Below are 19,311 nucleotides of genomic sequence, written 5' to 3'. Positions count from 1 at the left end.
TGTGGTCATTAATGGAACACTCTAAAGCTGTTTAGTGGTTTTGGCATTTCAGTTAAAAATTACTTAGTAGAAAAAGTTTCTGGGACTGTTTTTAGTCTGTTTGTGACTGTCAGTTTTCAAGGATGCAGGAGGCAATTATGAGACTCCTGTTTCCTGATTTCTCTACAAAAGACAGTCACAAATGGAGGATTGGTACACGTGGGTGTATCTTCACCAGCCCCTATCACAGGTCATATAACTGCAATAGTCAAGATCCCATTTTGTCATGTCAGTAGTGTCTGTCAGCAGGCTAGCAGTGTGGGAATTAGCATTTGCACCTTATTAAAGCTATAGGTAACCCGGCTGCTCAGTGGAGTCAAGTGCCTGGAAGGCATTAGGCATCACACAGATACATCAACTTCTGCACTATGGGGAACACTTCAGCTCCTTTTTCTCCTTTTCTCTTAAGAGTATGATTTTTGCTGTCATGTGATTTTGAAGCAGACATTCCTAAGAATACATATAATAGCTGTATCAGCTGAAGTCACAGCAACTGCTGTTGACAGCAGTCATGATTTAATTACAAAGATTGTCTCTGTGTATCTCTTCATCCCAAAGAAGAGATGAAAAGGTATTGTGAAATACACTATACCCAGTATACAAAGGAATTTAGAAAAGACAGCAAACCTGAAAATCCTGGGTTAAAAAGACTACTAAACAAGCCAATTCTCTGAGTAAAAGCAAAGTGTCTCATAAAGGTCAATTCAACATAAGTTTAGTAAAGTAAAAAGCATGTGTTTTACGTTTGTGTTTTTTTATCCATTCACTTTCTCCATTTAGTCACGTTGTTGAGATGAGCATATATCCCAGTCGGTTATAGGATTATTAGAACTTGATTCCCACTTGACAGCAAGTGGTTGGAGATTTAATTTGTTCAGCTGTTGTGAGCTTGCTAAAACAACTGTGTACCAAAAGAAGGATTCCACAGTTTTTTCTCATTCTATTTCTCAAATATTTACTCTTATGAAATCGCTTAGCACTAAGGGTCCATGTTGTCCTTTGAAATCAATGGAGTTGGGCAGGCACATCTGGTGGCAGAATTAGAGTCTACTTATTCTTTTTTTTTCTTTTAATTCTTCTATAGTAGAAGTTGCCAGACCTAGTATTTAAGAAAAACAAAAACCCTGTCATACTTAAATTTAAACAAGTGATTTTAATTTAGATTTTTTTTTTCACATTACAATATTACTGTTGCTTACCTGTCTTTTTTTTTTTTTTTGTAGCAATAGTGGCAACTTTAACTGATGCCAGATTATGTATTTATATCACGGATCAGGCTGCAAATTCATTCTTTTCCAGAGAGACAGAAAGATCATGTAAAACTGGTGACCACATGTTGACAGGCTGCATGATTTAACAAAACCAGAGGCAATAATTTAAAAGAAAAATGTTTTATTTTCTGCCAGCAGAGCATAATGGAGAGAAATTGGTTGGTATTATTTTTAAAAATTGCTCAAATCACTGTAGTTAGTATAAAATTGTCTCTGGAACTATTTCCTGTAAGTTAACCAGACATATGATTGTATCCTTTCTATTTTGAATACTGAAACTCACATTTCATCTGTCTTGTGTAGAGCCTGTCAGGTATAATAGCTTTTTGTGACGGTTCCTTCTTTTCTTCTTTCTTTTCTGTAGATAAACCCCCACCCACAAACCTAATACAATTGCTGGTTTTAAGTATCACTCATTTAGCTATTACTAGCAGTCTAGGAGTCATTCCACCTCTTTCCTCTTCTGATGAGCTTGTAGATTTATCAACAGGTAAGTTCCAAGATTAACATGCAGTGTTTATGGATGTAAACTTCCTCTTTACTCCAAATTGTTTCTAGTTTACCTGACTGAGGTTATCCAAGTGATGACAGGTTTTAAATACAGAAAGGTGGCATTTTCAAACACAGCATTCGGTGCATCTTTTCACTAGAGGAGCAGGATTTGCCAGCACTGTGTAGTTTTGAAAATCATATCTTAATTGTTTTGAACATCTCTGTGAATAATGACTTTTGGGTATTATCTCAAGAATTCACAATTTTGCAGAATGTTTCTTCTTGTTTCTGAGTTTGGCTATTTTAACATGATTCTGCCATTTTACACTGAAAATTCAGAGGTGGTATGAAAGAAATTCTTGCCTTCTTGAGATTCCTTTACCCCTCAGAAATAAAATAAAAAGGTGATTGCAGAAAATTAATCCAGATTAGACTAATTCTACATGCCTGAAAGAAAACATGTTGGTTTCTCACATTATTAATTAATATTTTTCTCTCATTTTACATTCTCTATAGCTTATGGAACTAATCAGATTGATTTCCATTTCTGAAACAAAAAAACCCATCAGTGTCCAGGAATAACACAGAAGGAGAAACACATAACTGACATTGCTGTTCAAAGCTATATATTAGTTTCTCTTTCTTCTGGAAACCCCAAATCAAAAGGCTTCAGTTTTCTTATGAGTAGCAGCAGAACACCATAGCCCACTAGGATGCTACTTCAGATATGGAGTAAAATAATCTTTAAATGTATAAATGGAAATATTGAACATGGAAATTATAATTGTTGCTGCTACATTCAGGGTTGAAACTTTTTCATTGTTTTATTGTTGAAAAAAAAAGAGATGGCTACAATGAAGACTGGAAAACATGCAATGACTGGGTTTGTTTAGACAATTGAGAATCTTGTCAAAGAGAAGGTTAAGAGAGTTGATCATGAACCGTAATTACCCAGCCAGGGAGAAGATAGCAGATATTTGGAGTTTCTTTTGTTTAGTGGACAAAGGAATTGCAAGATTCAGTGACTGAAAGCTGAACTCAGCAAAGTTGAAACAGGAAAAAAGCTCACAAAATGTTAATGGTGAGGCTAATTTAAACATTGCAGCTGCTTAGCAATAGAAATTCTTTACATCTTGGAGTTTCCAGATTAGGATTGATACTTTCGCAACAGAAACCAGAATTACATGGTAATGTAATGCCTCATGATGAAGATAGTTCCTAGATAATAATAATATTCCTCTCTGATTTCCTCTCTAATCTAGACCTGTGAGACTTTACAGGAAGGTGCTCTATCTGCTGAGTAACTAAGAGGTCACTAAAGGCAAGGAGCTTGAGAGGGCTCTTACCCCTGGATCCTGTTTTGTTTTGTGGTTTTATGTCTCTCATATTTCTCATCGGTGAGTCTGGTTGACCCTTTTTGAAGAATTTTTTTAGCAAGGATCTTTAGTACTTGGTTGCAATGTAGCTAGGGGAGCTGCTGGCCAATATTTTAGAGCCCCGATCATTTTAATACCTATAATATGCGCAATCTGGTGGCTTTAGGATATTGCTACTCTTGCTGGTAGTTGAATATTGTCAAAGAAGATAAACATTACTTAGGACATGAGATTTATGTCTCAACTGTTAAAACTTCGAGGCTTTTGTCTAAATGTTGCTTTTTACAGTTTTAGCATTGTAATTGATGGTGTGGGTGTTTTAAGGAGGGGTTTTGGTATACCATTATTTTGGTCATAAAATGCATATGGCGTCAGGTCTACTCTGACTAGTTAAAATGGTTTCTGAGGAGAATTGTTTTGTTACTGTAAAATGTCTGAAAACTTTATTTAGAAATTAAATCTTGGGTCTGCTACAAGTGCCTGAAAACTAAAATACACAGGGACATACTTCCAGCACAGCAGTTACCACTGTGTGAGGCAGTTCCTGGTCTGGGTTGAATGCATAATCTTTGACAGTACCCTTGGCATTTTAGGAAATATATGAGCCAAATAATATGTGTGACCAGTACTGATATCTGTAAAGGGAACAAGGAGGGAAGTCTTCCTTCTACAGTCAATATGGGCTTCATTTTTATCCCAATGTATCAAAAGTGCTGAAAATCTAACAATATCCTTTTTCGTATGACCTCTGCCCTTTACCAGTGTGCATAACATTTGTTGTCCCCTGTCCCAGAGTGTTAAATGAAAAATATGTTAAATAGAAAAAGTACAAGGGGATTCAGTGGATGTCCTGGAATATGTAAGCAGTAATAAACATTATTTCACTGGTGGTATGTGTGAAAGAGTTGCCTGCTCATGAAAATATTTCTGTCTTGTGCTCTGCTGACATTCATTTACACTAAACTGCTCAAGGTTCAAGCAAGAGGGCTAAAAGTAAAAGGCCTCGAAGCTCATTCACACTCTACTGAGTCAATGGTTCAACAGCGAACACTGCACCTTGGAGAGTGAAGCTCATGCTTCCAGGAAAACAAGATTCAGTAAATCCATCAGTGAGCTTCTAGAGGCAGCTGGATCTTTCTAAGACTGCAGAAGGAAAAACTTGCATGCACTATTTGATTTTGAGCGTACCACAGAGGTAGCTATACTACCGTCCAGGCTGATTGTTGCATATTTTTGGTTTTGTTTTTTTTTTTTCAAGATGTGCCGGAGGTATTTTAAAACTAGGTAGCTTGAGTATCAATGACAGAGTGATCTCTATCAGTACAGGTTTTATCACAGGCAGCAAAAAACATGCAGGGCTCAAGGCTGACACTGGTAATATAGCTCATTGTCTGTCTTGTTGTACTTACATTGTTGTCAGTTTTAAGATAGCTCAGTTGTGACTCTGAATTGGAATACTCCTTTGGGCTGTGGTATATCCTATATCCCTTCAACACTTTTTCACAGGTCTTCTAAAGACTCCCTTAAGTAGAGTTCAAAACTAGAACTTGTGCATTTTCCGCATAGACCCATCAGAGTATGCATAACTTTTAGATGGGAAGGAGAGAACTAGGAGATAATGAGGATTATAATTGTAAGAATGGCTAAGGAGACAAAGAATGTTTTTTTCTTCAGAAAGGGTCTTAGTATTGTAGTAATTGAGAACATACCACTAAGAGATTATTTGTGTGGCAGCAGTGAAAGAGAGGTTAGAATTCTTTTCTTTTTTTTCCTGGCTTTGGGAACTAAATTGAAGCGGATAGTTAGAGAGAGCACAGCCAACTCTAACAAAATCCCTATTTAGGGCATCTGTAAGGAGCAAACTTGAGTTGCCTGAAGGCAACATTGTGCTCTTAGGCCTTTGGCAGTAGTAAAACTTAAAGGTATAGATAAACTACCTGATGCAACTTTTATAAAAATAAAAAAAAAAAAACCCAAATTTTTTTTCTCCTGTACAGTTGTTTATTTCAGAGCTACCACTAGTAAAATAATGCCATGGAAAGTAATGGTCATAGTTAATATAAATGTTGCAGCAAAAATTTCTGCAATATGTCTGAGATAGGTGAGGAAAATACCAGCTATTTACTCATTCTTGAAAATATTATATCAGAACCAGATAAAAAACTCCTAAAGTGTTCTTTCTTAAAGACAGTACTCACAAAAGGAGTATAGTCAGAAATTTGGATTGTTTGTTTGTTTCAGAGTGATTTATTTATGTAGTAGCAGCTAGCTAGGCCAAAGTGTAAACCTCATATTTTAAGTGCAATATGCTACATAACATTTTTAGGATAGTGTGGACAACCTGGACTGAAGCTACCTGGCTTTGCAGTTTAAAATGCTGTGTTTACTTCAGGCAGGTACATGTAACACACAGTGATACTGTGTCTCTCTTGTTTTCCCCACATCACCTAATGGGTGTGGGTTTTCATATTTATGTGGTTGCCATCATCAGTCACAATCTGGCAACAGTGTACCTATGCTCTTTCTTTGGTTACCCATAGAAATACTACAGTAAAATTGCACTTTCCATCCTAATACTGAATAAATTACTTCTTTACATATGCAGCAATATATTCTCCTGTCACATAACTCTTGTTATTTTTAATTGGAATTGCTTATGCTCATTGAGGGAGGAATACTTTTCATCCTGTTTTGAACAAAAATCTGTAATCTCAAATTTGTTTCTAAACTTCAGTCATGAGGAGAGCAATGCAGGAAATTGCTGCTGTTCCACCAAATTAGCTTCTCAGATATCCTTTTAATTGGAGACCATAACTCAGATTCTTAGTATTTTAGGAAGCTGAACAGTACAAATTGAAATACATATATTTCCAGTAAAGACTGAGTTCAAAGAAGGCTTTTATACACAGATGAGTCTGCTAACAAATAGCATGTCATATGATAATGAGACCATGTTTTCTTACACAGTTTCACATTTTGTAAGTGCACTGCTGTGAAATAAGTGGAGTGTTTATCTACTCTCTCTCAAACTGACAAATCTCTGCTAGGGACAAGTGTGCCTACTATAGACAGAACATAGGTATTCAAACAAAGTCTAAACTCTCGATCAGAAACACATCACTTCCAAATGCAATATATCACACTTATTTAGAACATTCATTTCCGCCAAAGTATTCTGTTTTTAATGTAAAGACTTCAATTTATGTTTAAGAACAAGCAAACTATAGTACTTTGACAGCCGTTTACACTTAATTTCTTTGCATTAAGTCAACAGCATTCTTTTTCACAAACATCCTTTGTTAGGACGATGCTCTCCGAAGGAATTTATGAGAAATGGAATTATGTTTCCAAGGAGATAGCATTTACTATAATGAAGAGTAGATCCTAGAAAATGGCCCCTTTTACAGCAGCTCAGAACAGAGCCACAAAAGCAATTGATTGGTCTTGGCATTTAGTCTTATATCAGCTGTGTCATCCATAGCTTCAGGAGTGAGAACACTAATCTGAAGTGACATTTCTGTTCTGGCGGGCTTTTCTGCCCTGATGAAAGCAATTACTTCATTCCTAAATGATAATTTGCGGGAGTTTCAACCACTTTAATTGATAATTTTTTGTTCTGAGAAGTTCAATTGTGAAGTGATTAGCTGATTTGGTAAATAGAAATTTAAGGTGTGAAATGTACAAGTTGCTCCAAGGTAAAGTGCTGTTTATTGGGTGCTGCAAAATTGCTTGATAAAACTGCAGTTTCTCTATTATCATGAGGCTGGCAATTGCTTAGTTCAACATAGGAAGAAAAAAAAGATCAAAACACTAGTGTTCTAGTTGTAGAGTCTGGGTTTGAAGAAATGTGTCACAACTCAATGGTTTCTGTATCAAAGTGTACACTAGTTTTAAAGGATTGTGCAGATGGCAAGTTTGTAATCCTTAAAAACCTGGCAGGTTCCTATTATTATGTTTTAATGGCTCACTTTGGAAGTAAATCCTGTTATTTAAACATTGCAATAAAGGTGCTCATTGGTGATAAAACATTCAGTTTAATGATTAGTTCAAGCATACACAAACCTTTTCCTTGGAAGTTTGCATATTTAAAATAAATATATTTCTGTGAAACCACAACCCCTAAAAACCAACCTAAGCCTCACTGATATAATAAAAGCTTGGTTTAGTAAAGGTATTATTTTTTCATAAGTTTCATGTTATTTTTGCAATAATTGTTAAAGCACTTCTAGCAAAATGTATTGTTGGTGTCTACAAGAAAAAGAAACGTTTCTAATAGAAATCAGTTCTGTGATATTTTCCTATATAGTGAAAAAATAATGGTCATTTCATGTGTTAAATGAGAAATATAAAGCAAAAATGAAGGTCAAACTGATTTAGCACATCAAACAGTCTTTGTCAGCCAAGCTTAATATATCCTGAGTTTGTGGAACAAATGAAATTTTGCTGCTATGTTACACTTTGCTTCCAAACAACCATTACAACTGGTTTTATATATTGTGTGAGCATCAGACCATCAAACAGTGCATCTTTACTGATGTGTTGCTGCAGTGATGATCTACAGCAGCAATCTGCCATTTATATAAGGGCAAAATGTGCATCTATATTTAGTTGTGAAATTGGCCTATTATACTCTTGATGTTTACAGAGGCTAACATAAATTAATGATGACAGCTATGAGCAGTGCATTAGTTAAGCAGCAGAGTTTTTACCTTGAACTTGAAGGTTTCAGCTTTAACTTCCAGCATATACTATACAGCTTTCTTCACATATTAAAGAAAGTCTTCCGAAAACATTAATTTTTCTTGGACAGCATTCAAATGGCTTTCATTTGTAGACTAGGCCATTGATGATAATATCAGATAATGGTTTCGTTTACATTTTTGGCAAACATTTGCCCTGTAAAAATGGTAATAATTATGGTGGGGCAAAAAATGAATGCCCCTGTAAAGTGTTTGCTCATTGAAAAGGTCTGATTTTACTGTCTTTGAACTGAGTCAGATATCAGATATCCCTTGTCTGATGAAAAAAACTGTTTGAGGAAGCAGTCTGCCTCACTAGGTTATGTACTGCACTTTCACCTGAAAGTCTCCTCATACAGCTCATGTCAGAGCAAGTACAGACACTGTGGTAACTATAGATTCCAGTTAACTATGACCACAGATCTGACAAGTATGCAGGTGTTCAAAGGTTCACAAGTTAAAATGCTGAAGTCTTTGATGAATTTTTGATGGATGAATTTTTAATACAAGTCGACCTTTTTGCTTTGAGGCTGCATGCTAGATTAATTGATAAATAGCGAGACTGAGCAATGTTCGAATCTCCTAAGCAAACAAGTAGAAAAATCCATAAAAATCTGCCGTCTGGTTTCTCAGATCTACTTAAAAAAGAAAGACGGTAAAAATTAATGTGGTTTTTGATTTTCCTCCTTTCCTCTTTTTTGAAGGTTTTTCCCTCACAGAAGTAGTCATCTCTTTTAAACATCATAACTGTTATTATTAGTCTTGAAGTTCTTGTACTCTCAGTTGAGAAACAATCTTTGTGAAAAGAAAATCTACAAATAGGACAGCGGAAAAAAAAAGGCAAAGGAAGGGAGAAAACATCAAGTCAAAAAGTTGTCTCAAAAGAAAAGAAATCCCCAAAGATAACAAAATGCAGTGTAGAAATTAGAGATAAACATATTAACATACTTTCATTAACAATTTTTCGGAACTAATTGAATTAGTCTTAGGAAGTTGGGAGAGGATTTTTTCTTCTTTTAATTCACATCTACTGGAGCATTAGCTCTTTTACTTCATTCTTTTATAGTCAGTTATATCTACTATACTGAAAAAATATCCAGTTCCATGCATATTTGTGAACTCTCTAGAGCATAAGCTTTAGAAAAACAGAACAATAGCCAAAAAAACCCTTGATAATAGTGGGCTTTAGGCTCATGCTTGCCACCAGTATGGTGTTTGACTTGCTAGACTGGACTTTTCAACTCTAATATGCGCAATTATTCAGTGGAAGCTACTCTGCTTTGCTTCTTTCATCTTTCCTCCAGTCTAAATAATTTTTTGGAATCTGAAAATGTTCACGACTGTTCAGATTAATATCCACTTGGACTGAACACTGTTTTTGAGATGTGGCTATTACCTTTTGAAAAAACCTCAGGAATAAGAAGAGTCAATTAGAATTAAAATAAATAAATATTCCAAATAATTGGGTCATTTAAATATTGATGCTATTCAATTCTTTGAACTTCTAGTGGAGTGTAATTGCCTTAGAACATCAGTGAAGTGAGAACAGATTTTTAAATACCAGAACACGGCTTATGGGTGGTCATCTATAGGTGGAGTGGGACATTATCTCAATGAATTACTCAGGCATTAAGAGTCAGCTTCTAAATGTATTTGTTGTTATAAACGGGCTTAACTGCCCTCATTGTTTGCACTGGTCAGCTTGAAGCCTAGAAAAGATTCTTAAGGATGTGACTGTGAGGGCACAGGTTATTGATTATTCCTCTGCATCAGAATGTATAAACATTTGTATTAGTTAAATGTTCATAGTCATTCACTACCTTTCATTGATATAGATACAGAAATTATGTAAATAGGTTATTAATAAAACAGGAAAGGATCTAAAGTTGATTTAGATATAAAAATGTCCAAAGTACAGTAATACTCTGTCGCATCATAATAACATAGAAAAAAGTAAGAAAAAGCTAAGAGGTTCTTCCTAGTGTGACTCATATAGAATTGCACAAATGCACACTTATGGACTCAGGAGCAGAATAAATTTATTGCCTTATGTAATGCTATAACTATGGTCAATAGCAAGTGAGCATTCTTGTGTTCTTTATATTGGAAAACTGTAAGCAGAGGGACATACATAATTGAAGGTTTCTTTCAGGGCAGTGAGGGGGCTGGATCACTTATCTCCAGTCCATATTTTTTGTCACAGATTCGTTGTGCACTCTAATGTTGCACATCCTTTCCATGTATCTGATTACTTTTCTGTGAAATTAATATAATATCCATCTGGCTATGTTCTTTGGAAAAATAGATAATATTTATAGTGGTGTTTTGATCCTTGAATTTAAAAGACTAGACTAATATAAAAATACACATACACACATATTGCTTCCATCTCTATAAAGGTTTTTATAAACATTATTAGATATTAGATGTTATTTTTGCACTGTATCTAGTTTTGCTGCTACTAACCCATATTGTTGTTAGAGGCAACAGCTGAACTAACAAGTATGAAAATGTTTAGTAATACAAGAAAAAGTGCTCTGTTCTGGTATACTGTTTCATTTGTAAAGTTTCTACTGAAATCAGGGATGATTTCAATGCCATTCTCAAAAATACTGTGCATCCTTTTTGAGAGTATGTCATACTTCTCTGCTTGTATTTGATGGAGCTGAGCAAAAACTGTGATGACACACTGCAGACAAGCTGTCCACTGTCTTGGACCATTATGTCTGGAGCTCAGCAGTCCATCTGTCCCTCAAACTTTGTTTTATGGCCTTTGCTCCCAATCCAGTCTCTATTTGTGACAAGTCCAATGAGACTACCACAAAACCCCATCAGTGCTGTTACGTGGGACTGTGCAGGGGGAAATCAATGTTTCTGAGAAGCCTGGTTTGAGGAGTCTTGACTCTGTCAGGTTTAAGGGAACAGTAGGTGAAATGCAAATGTGAGCTGCCTTTCTAAAAGCAGGCAAGTCTGTGATGCACCTGTTTCCAAACTATGTTTCGAAATTGCAGGCAGAAATACTTATTTATAACTGCAACCATTCCACTGTTTTCATTCAGAATTCACATAATTAAATTTTTTCACTGATTTTTAGTTCCCAAAGTGAGACATGAAAGCAAGGTGTTGATATGACCCAGAGATTAGCTCAGTTGGTTAGAGCATCATGCTAATAATACCAAGGTTGTGGGTTTGATCCCAGTATGGGCCATTCACTTAAGAGTTGGACTCAATGATCCTTGTGGGTCCCTTCCAACCAAGAATATTCTGTGTGAACATATGCTAAAAAATCCTTGCTAATGTAGGCCAGTGTACCTGTTGATATACTGCAACATGTTTGATTGCCATTAAATGCTGCAATAATTAGCAACTGTGATTGTCCCAGCTTTAAAGTGACAGATGTCGACTGGTCAGACTTGACGATCGTGGGTGCACACAGATATGGATGCATGTATATGCTTATGAATATAAAGTATGTAAAATTATGTAAAATAAAATATGGAGCAGGTTAAGCTTGGAATGACCACAAGAACAATGAAATCACAAGTAACCCATAAAACTTTTATGTAACATCATATTATCATGTCTTCTGCATCTGCTGTGTCTTCAATAGAAAATCTACTTTAGAAATGTCATGTATACCATTTTAGAATTATATGATAGTATTTATTGTACCCTCTCATCTGCAAAAGCCAGACCCCCTTTATATCAGCCCATCTGGAAGGCCCTAAAAAGAAAAAAAATATATTTTAGAAACCCTGTCTAACAAAAGCATTATTTTTCAAGCCGCTGAATATGCTGTTTATATGGTACTGCTTCTCAGGATTATCAGGAGCTAGCAGCTGGAAACCTCTTAGTCTTCTTTAGTGGATTCTGTATATGGAAATTCTATGAGAAATATGTTCTTAAAGGAGTGCATGAAGTTTCACCATTGTATGACAACATCATCCTTTTATATTTTATAATGGTGCACTCTGATACAATTTTCTTAGCTCCTGCTCCTTCTCCACAGAAGGCAAGAGGGAGCAGTATTTATATCCCTGGGGTATATTTCCCACTGTTACTTTCTTGTTGATATTGTAGATATTGTATGTAGTTTCAATTGTCTGTTGGGGGACCTCCTCTCATGTGAGAGCTCTTGATCCTGTGATTCTTGCTTTCTTGATGCTTTCTGACTATTTTGAAATCCACATAGCAAACATGGGTATAGTTTCTCACACTTTTTCTCATTAGCAGGAAATCCTGTGTATTTCTAAGTTTTTACAGCCTGATACTTTAGTAAGTTAGTTTGTGTTACCAAGAATCACGTCTAATCCCAATGTCATATGACAAGACCTAAGATGAGTTATCTTCTTCAGTGTCAGCACCACTGCTGTTGTGAGCTTCACACCCCTCTTTTCCAGCATACTCTTGGGATTATCAGTACCAGTTAAAGTTGCTTTGTTAAGAGAATCTGACGATGAAGCTGATGTTGCCTATCAGAATCACAGGTGCCAGAGAGGATTAACAGTGATGTTTAGGTCATATCTAATGAATTCCTGCATCCTGCTGAGGAAATCACTGCTCTCAAATTAAGGACCCATTTTATCAGCATAACTGCAGTGTCTGACACTACAAGTCTATTTCCCTAGGGGAATTATGTAGAGTAGAAATTAGGACTTGTATGCACATATTGATGGACACTGTTTCTAAATTTAGCTTAATGCACTGATGCCAAGAGGACAGTGCTACAAATTACAAATTCCTTGACCTGATTCACTATGTGAACCTTTCACAAATGACAAAATACCAAACGGCTGGGAGAAAAGGCGAGTTACTCTTTATACTGTTGGTCGGGAGTTTCTTTTGTCAACTCCCCTTCCCTTCTAATTTTTTTATTGTAAAAATTTGAATAGGTTGCTTTCAAATGATTCTGTTTGCTGACACAGGTAGCCTCACTTTTCAGCCTAACTGACTTCTATTGCAAACTGTTACTGATGCAGAAACATTTTGTATAAGTTTACATTTCAACATATTATTCAGTTTCAGCAATTTCCTGAAACCTCTACTGGACTTGTAAACTGCAGATTCAGTCTTTGGTGTTGCTAAGGAATATTCTATTGCTATTTAATTTCTAACATTTTTCAATTTCAGAAGTTGCTGAGATTTTTTTCTGGTTTGTTTTACTAAGGATCTCTAAAGTGCTCCTTTCTTACACAGGGTTATAATTAAGTGTTTTGGAAAGAAGGTGTGAATCTCTTGGTGCAAACTTTCAGAACAGATCGAGAATCTCACTTCTTCTGGATTCCTCAAATTTGATTTGGTTGAACTTGAGGTTCTCAGGCTTGACTTCTGAGAAAAAAAAGTGTAGTAACAGGTAGTAAAGGCCATGCCTTGTAACATGAAATGGAGTTTTCACTTGCAAGCAATTGGGCAGAGACCAATTTACCTGCCTTTCCCTTATGTTGCTGTTGTAGATACTTAACTTGCAGAGTGTATACTACTTCCCTGGAATTAATTGGAGAGTTCATACCTCACAGAGCTGTAGCTCCCAGATTTCTGTATATACATAAAATGCTTCTATGTGTTATATTTAATGTACCTTTTGAGGGATTTACTACATCTATGGTTTTAGATATTTAAAATTTGAAATTGGATAGAGATGCATCCACAATGAATATTGTGAAATCTTATTTTTCAGGTACTTTTTTCCCTAGAATATAATTTACAAATCAAGCTACTAGCATTCCATATAGAGTCAAGTAGATACTTTACTGTGTGATTCAGTAGGATTGTTTATCTTTATCTGTGGGTAAGGATGTGCTGTTTCCTCCTTTATCTTTATCTTTATCTTTATCTTACTATCCCTATTTCTTAGCTAGATTGTCTTTTTAAATATAATTGCTATTGGTATGGAATTGTACAGGGAATGTAATGTGTTAACCATTCTCATGGAAGTGTCATGGAGGGATTTCATTTGTGTGTTAAGGGCCTAACTGATATGCCCTTTCAAGTCTGAAGTGGCAGAGATGGCTACAAAAATGCAAGTGGCTAAGAACATTAAAATAAGATAACATCTGTAGTTTATTTCCAAATTAGAAAAATAGGTATAAACAGAGCTCTTAGATTCATGGTGTTATATCTGTGCACTTCAATTCAACTGATTTACTTCATATGCAAGAGTGCTTTTGTAGATCTGGCCGCTATGATTTTTTTGTTGATAAGATCCAGGGTCTCTGGAAGGGTTGTGGAAGCCTGAGAGAAGCATTTGCTATTCCATTATACACTAGTTGAATTCTAGTTCTGTTGTCAACCAATGACTCGTTAATGAAATTGTGGCTTTAACTTCATCAAATTAATAAGTAAACAAATGAGGCAAAGAAAAGATAGACCCTTAGTGAGTGACAAGAACAGTTTATACTTGTTTTATGCAACAATTGGCAGACACCAGTCCCAGCATCAGTAGCACCTTGTACTCACCAAGCCAGAGGTATGTTGAAGCTTAAATCCTGAGTTAAACACTGTGTAAAAAAAAAAAAAAAGAAAAAAAAAGAAAAAAAAAAGGCAAAAAACTTGAAAACCCTCTACTTAAAAACAGAAGAGGCAATATGAACCAATATTAACATTTCTTTGTCTCCCCAAAACACGTAAGAAAAAAGGTAAATCCCTTTGCCCTTGCAAAGTTGTATTATTATATTTTGAAACTTGAGTTACAGGGAAAGATCAGGAAAGGACTCCAGTGGATAACCACTATCATCACACTGTGCATACAGCATTTTTACACCAATTAAACAAATAGCCCAGGATTAAAATCTGAGTTACCTTTACCTGTCCTGTATGGGTGGTAGCAAGTGATACATTGATGCAACAGGTCTAAATTGTCTTTGCGTTTCCAACAGCTCCAACAGTGTAAAGCAGAAGATTGTTTCTGACCAAAAAGTTGACAGTCTACCATGTGTGTGGTAGTGAGTTACAATAAGAAATGTGAAGCACGCAACTGTATTAACTGCTTGCTCACCCTTCTGACAAACATTACTATTTGCACTGCAAAGACAGTTGAACAACTCCTAAAGAGCAGCTTCATGAAATCCAGGAAGGTTTACATTCTTACATCAGACTTAAACTTCTGTGACTTAGAAGATACTGTACAGTAGGTTTGGTCGTCTTGGCTCCACTGCAGCACCTGTCAGAGGTGGCGCACACTTGAATCACGTGGTTTTAAACCTTTCCCAAGAGTCAGAATTTGTCACAAGTTAAGGCAAAATTGGGTCACAGTGATACAGGAGAAGCAATGGCACATTGGAAGATAAGCCCTACATACACAGCATCCTTGCAAATTTGGAAAATTCACAGCAGAAAAAGGAAGGGCAGGCTAAGAAAAAAGTGGCTGAAATGAGTTAAAATCACTTACCTATTATGTTGGCTACTACTGAAACTCCAATATTATCATTAGTTTTGATCATTCAAGTCTGGAGTACCATTTCATACATCCTATAGTCTGTATATCCATACACAACAGCATTTTGAAAATGTGGTAATTTGTAGAGAAGATTAGCAGTGAAAAAGCAAATATTGATGAATGTCCTACTTGGTTTATTTTTTTTCAGTTTACAAGCTTTGAGGAAGGAAAAGTCCCGAGATGCTGCTCGCTCTCGCCGGGGAAAAGAGAACTTTGAATTCTATGAGTTGGCGAAGTTGTTGCCACTGCCTGCAGCCATTACCAGCCAGCTTGACAAGGCATCCATCATCCGACTTACAATTAGCTATCTGAAAATGAGGGATTTTGCTAATCAAGGTGATCCTCCATGGAACTTGAGAATGGAAGGACCTCCACCGAATACGTCAGTGAAAGGTATGGAGAAAATATGTTGTGTAGTATCGAATATGGCAGCCTTTAATAACCTCTAAATTGAAATTTTTACCATAATCCTTTCTTCTTTCCCTGCATATCAAATCCTTTAAAGGGATTCAAATGTGGAAATCTGAGGTCTGCATGAGAAAGACACCATGTGAAGGTGAAATAAACCTCTTATTTTATTTATTTTTTATTTAACAACAAACTTATTGATGTAACTGTTACAGCTGTAAGTCTTCTGGGTAATGTAGACTAAATTGTTTCAAGTTATTTAGCTAATATTGTGTTACTTTGTTTTAGTATTTTACATAAGAATGTGTTTGAGAGAAACATGGCATTATTCCTTGAGAACTCAATCTCTTAATTCTCTGACTATACCTTAAATGTAGAATCATCTATTTCTGAAGTTCGAGAGCATCACGTCCAAGTATTTAAACCTTCAGGCGAGAAACTAGGATTTTATTTATCATCTTGTAGTATCTATAGGAATTATTTTGACTTCTGAACCACTAGGCATCTATCAACATTTCAGACAAAATAGACTTTTCAATATTAAACAACCTTTTTTCATGCTCAAACAAGCAGTCATGCAGTAAAATCAGTTTTAGATGTGAATTACCACACATTCAGGTAAAGGAAGAATCAGTCAGTGGTTTTTGAAGTTGTGTGCTTGTTGGTCTTAGGTAGTGTTTCCAATTACTTGTGTAAAGTGGATTTTTTTAATTTTTTTTTTTTTTACTTATGCTACTCATGTCAATGAGTGTGATCTTGCTGTCTGATAAGCATTTTAAGTTAGTGAGCAAGTTGCATGCCAAAACCTGGGATTTCTGGTTGTCCTGGCTTTGACAGCATAGAAAACTTTCCACTTTATTTTAGCTACCAATCTCACATCTTGGTGGAAACATATTTTGGAAAGAGGCATATGACATTTGAGCACCCCAGGTTTTTTCCACACATTATGAAACATAAACTCTTAATCTATACTAAACTAGATAGAATGAGGCAAAAGAAAAGCCACCTTTAAGGGTGGAGGGAGGAGGTGGGGATAGAATCTTATTTATCAGCCCACTACTGTCCATGAAGGGTTACTGGTATGGATGATGCAAAGGGCTTTTACCTGCTCTTCCATTTAAAGGAAGTGATATTAGTTAAGGAAAGTTATAATTTTCAGTGGATGGAGATAGACATGGAGGGCAAAAACTGAAACATTTTCAGGCTGAGGATTTAGTAGCTGGACATAGCTGTGGTCATTTTATATATTAAATTTATATTATCTGTTACATTATATATCATTCTCATGGAGAGAAAAAGGTAATAGTTACATCATTCAGAGCGTGAGTATAACATGGTTCATCAGCCTGCTGATATAATATGCAAATGTTCCCCATTTTTTCAGGATGAGAGTTTATTCTCAGACAATTAAACAGTGTTTCAAGGTGGATTTAAAGTGGACTCTGCTTTCCTGTATTACTGAAAATCTAAGCTCTGCAGATCTCTGTGAATGTCTTCAGAGCATTTGGGATGTTTTTCATTATCCTCTTGTGGAACATATACCGGAATACTAAAGCTTCCTTTCTGTACAAAGATTCTAATGAGTAAAGGAATTTTAAGGGAGAATGAGATCCTATTCTTAAACAACAGCATAAATAGTCTGACCTATATTAATATTTTTCTTCCTATAAAAGAGCTGGGTAAGTGTTTAATGCCTGTTCACCCTATCTGATAACCCTGCTCTTCCACCCACCTGGTGATACAGTTCCCATGCTTCTAGGGGTAGGGGGTATGTGGGTGCTGAGGAAGGGTTTTTGCCTTTTTCTTTTCCCATGTTTGTGTGCTTAGCTTTACAGTAAGTAGTCTTGTATTAGTTATGTGTCAGTATATTGAAATAATTTTGATGAAACAGTGTTTCATTGTATAAGAATTTCGCATAAGCAAGTTTAACTGTAGAGTACAGGTATATTTTATTACTTCACCAGTTCTTCTTACATAGAAACATTCTGATCAAACATTCATGAAATTACATCAAAAGAAATTCAATTTCATTTATTAAGGTTGGTTTTTGCTGCCCTTGAAGTTCATTTGTATAAACAAGCTCACAAAAATAGCTTACAGCTTCACATGAAGTATGGTTGATAAACCTACAATAAAACACTAGAAATTATACTTTGTGTGTGCCCAAACAATATTCTGAATAGACTTAAAGGTGTTTGGAAAATTATATGAGAGGTACTTATGTTGTGTAGGCAACTGCTTTTTTTTTTCTTCCCTACAAATGTGTTGATCTGCTTGTGTTAATCATTAAATTTAAAAGCTTAGTTTTAAATTTTCCCCCAGTACTGTGCAGCAATTTAATAATTTTAATATAATATTTCAGGAAAGTCCTTTACTCTGCCCTGTATTTATCACAGCTTTTCGTACAAGTCTGTAAAGGCTGATGAGTTTGTTTTCTTATGCCTACTGTGTAGTGATCACTGCAAGTTATGCTTCCAAATGAGCACTCAGGTAACTGCATATAATATTTCCAGAGTCAATTACTTCATGGAAATATCTTGAGAAATTGGAAAGTAACAGATAGTTTTCTCCATTATTGTAGAAATATCTGTATTGTTATAATACAGATCAAATCTACAATGAACATTATGCATTATTCAAGAAATGACCAGGCATTCTCAGCAGTGTTTCAGCTAAATAACTGATGATTGTAACCTTTAAAGAAATCTCATTGTGGTTACTATTGGTAAATCATTTCTCCATTCATAGTAATCTTTATTTAGAGGTGATCTAGAAACCATTATATCTTTTATTAATCTTAGAAGCAAAAGACATGATTTGACATTTGCTAAAAATGGAAATATTTTCCATCTTCTAATAGAGCAGACTTCACTTGTTTTTCTTTTGGTACATTATCTAAGGCTTTCTGTGTATAGGAAATCTTAGTCCTTGTAAGCAAATACACACATAGAAGATGAGTTTAAAGACAGTTCTTAGAGACCTGGGCAAGTCTCTAGGAAAAGTTGTTTAGAATCAGTAGGAATAAAATTGCCATTCTTTGATAGTACATAAAATATGTACTATTTTGAAGTAACTCTGTTTCCATCCTTCCAGAAGTCTTTATTCTGAGTTTGGGGTATGTTTCAACAATAATAAATAAGCCACTGATCAACTTTTTTAACTCAAAGGTGGGTTTTCTAAAAGTTACCTGGGAATAGAAGTATTTTCATAGTATATACTGTGTGTTCAGCCAGTAAGTGGTGTTTTACCTAGCATGGCACTTGTGAAAACATCTGGTACATTCTGATACTAGGCCCTGTAATCCTCTTCCAAACTCAAACTCTTGTGAGAACCCTCTTATTTTGGAATAGTGTCTTCAAATGATTGACTCCAAGTTTCTTTGTGGGTGTTTTTACCAAGCCACACTTTTTTTCCTTTTTTTCTTTTTTTAAGTGAAGAAAGGAAGTGAGGAGAGGAGCGTGAGGCACACTGTTGTTCTTTGGTGTTTTGAATCTGTTTAGCTGACATAAAGTCATGCTGTGTATTTTGGTTTTGGGCAATCTTTGGGATAC

At 35.6% G+C, this 19,311-nt stretch overlaps 1 protein-coding gene across 8 annotated transcripts in view; it reads left to right on the top strand.

The window, feature by feature from the left end:
* Positions 1-19,311, top strand: part of NPAS3 (neuronal PAS domain protein 3) — a 612,015-nt gene that overhangs the window by 170,511 nt on the left and 422,193 nt on the right. For 5 of the 8 annotated variants that reach the window (XM_027638244.1, XM_027638243.1, XM_027638241.1 and 2 more), the window contains 2 exons: positions 15,501-15,745; positions 15,858-15,908. In XM_027638244.1, coding sequence (XP_027494045.1) covers positions 15,501-15,745; positions 15,858-15,908 — 296 coding nt within the window. The remainder of the gene's footprint in view (positions 1-15,500; positions 15,746-15,857; positions 15,909-19,311) is intronic. The other 3 variants (XM_027638242.1, XM_027638248.1, XM_027638246.1) reach the window with 1 other exon arrangement.

Source organism: Corapipo altera, unplaced genomic scaffold (assembly GCF_003945725.1).
Source record: "Corapipo altera isolate COAL_440 unplaced genomic scaffold, ASM394572v1 23, whole genome shotgun sequence".
NCBI classification, from domain to species: Eukaryota; Metazoa; Chordata; class Aves; order Passeriformes; family Pipridae; genus Corapipo; species Corapipo altera.
Note: the sequence above shows the minus strand (reverse complement) of the source record. Positions and strands in the feature narration are given on the sequence as shown.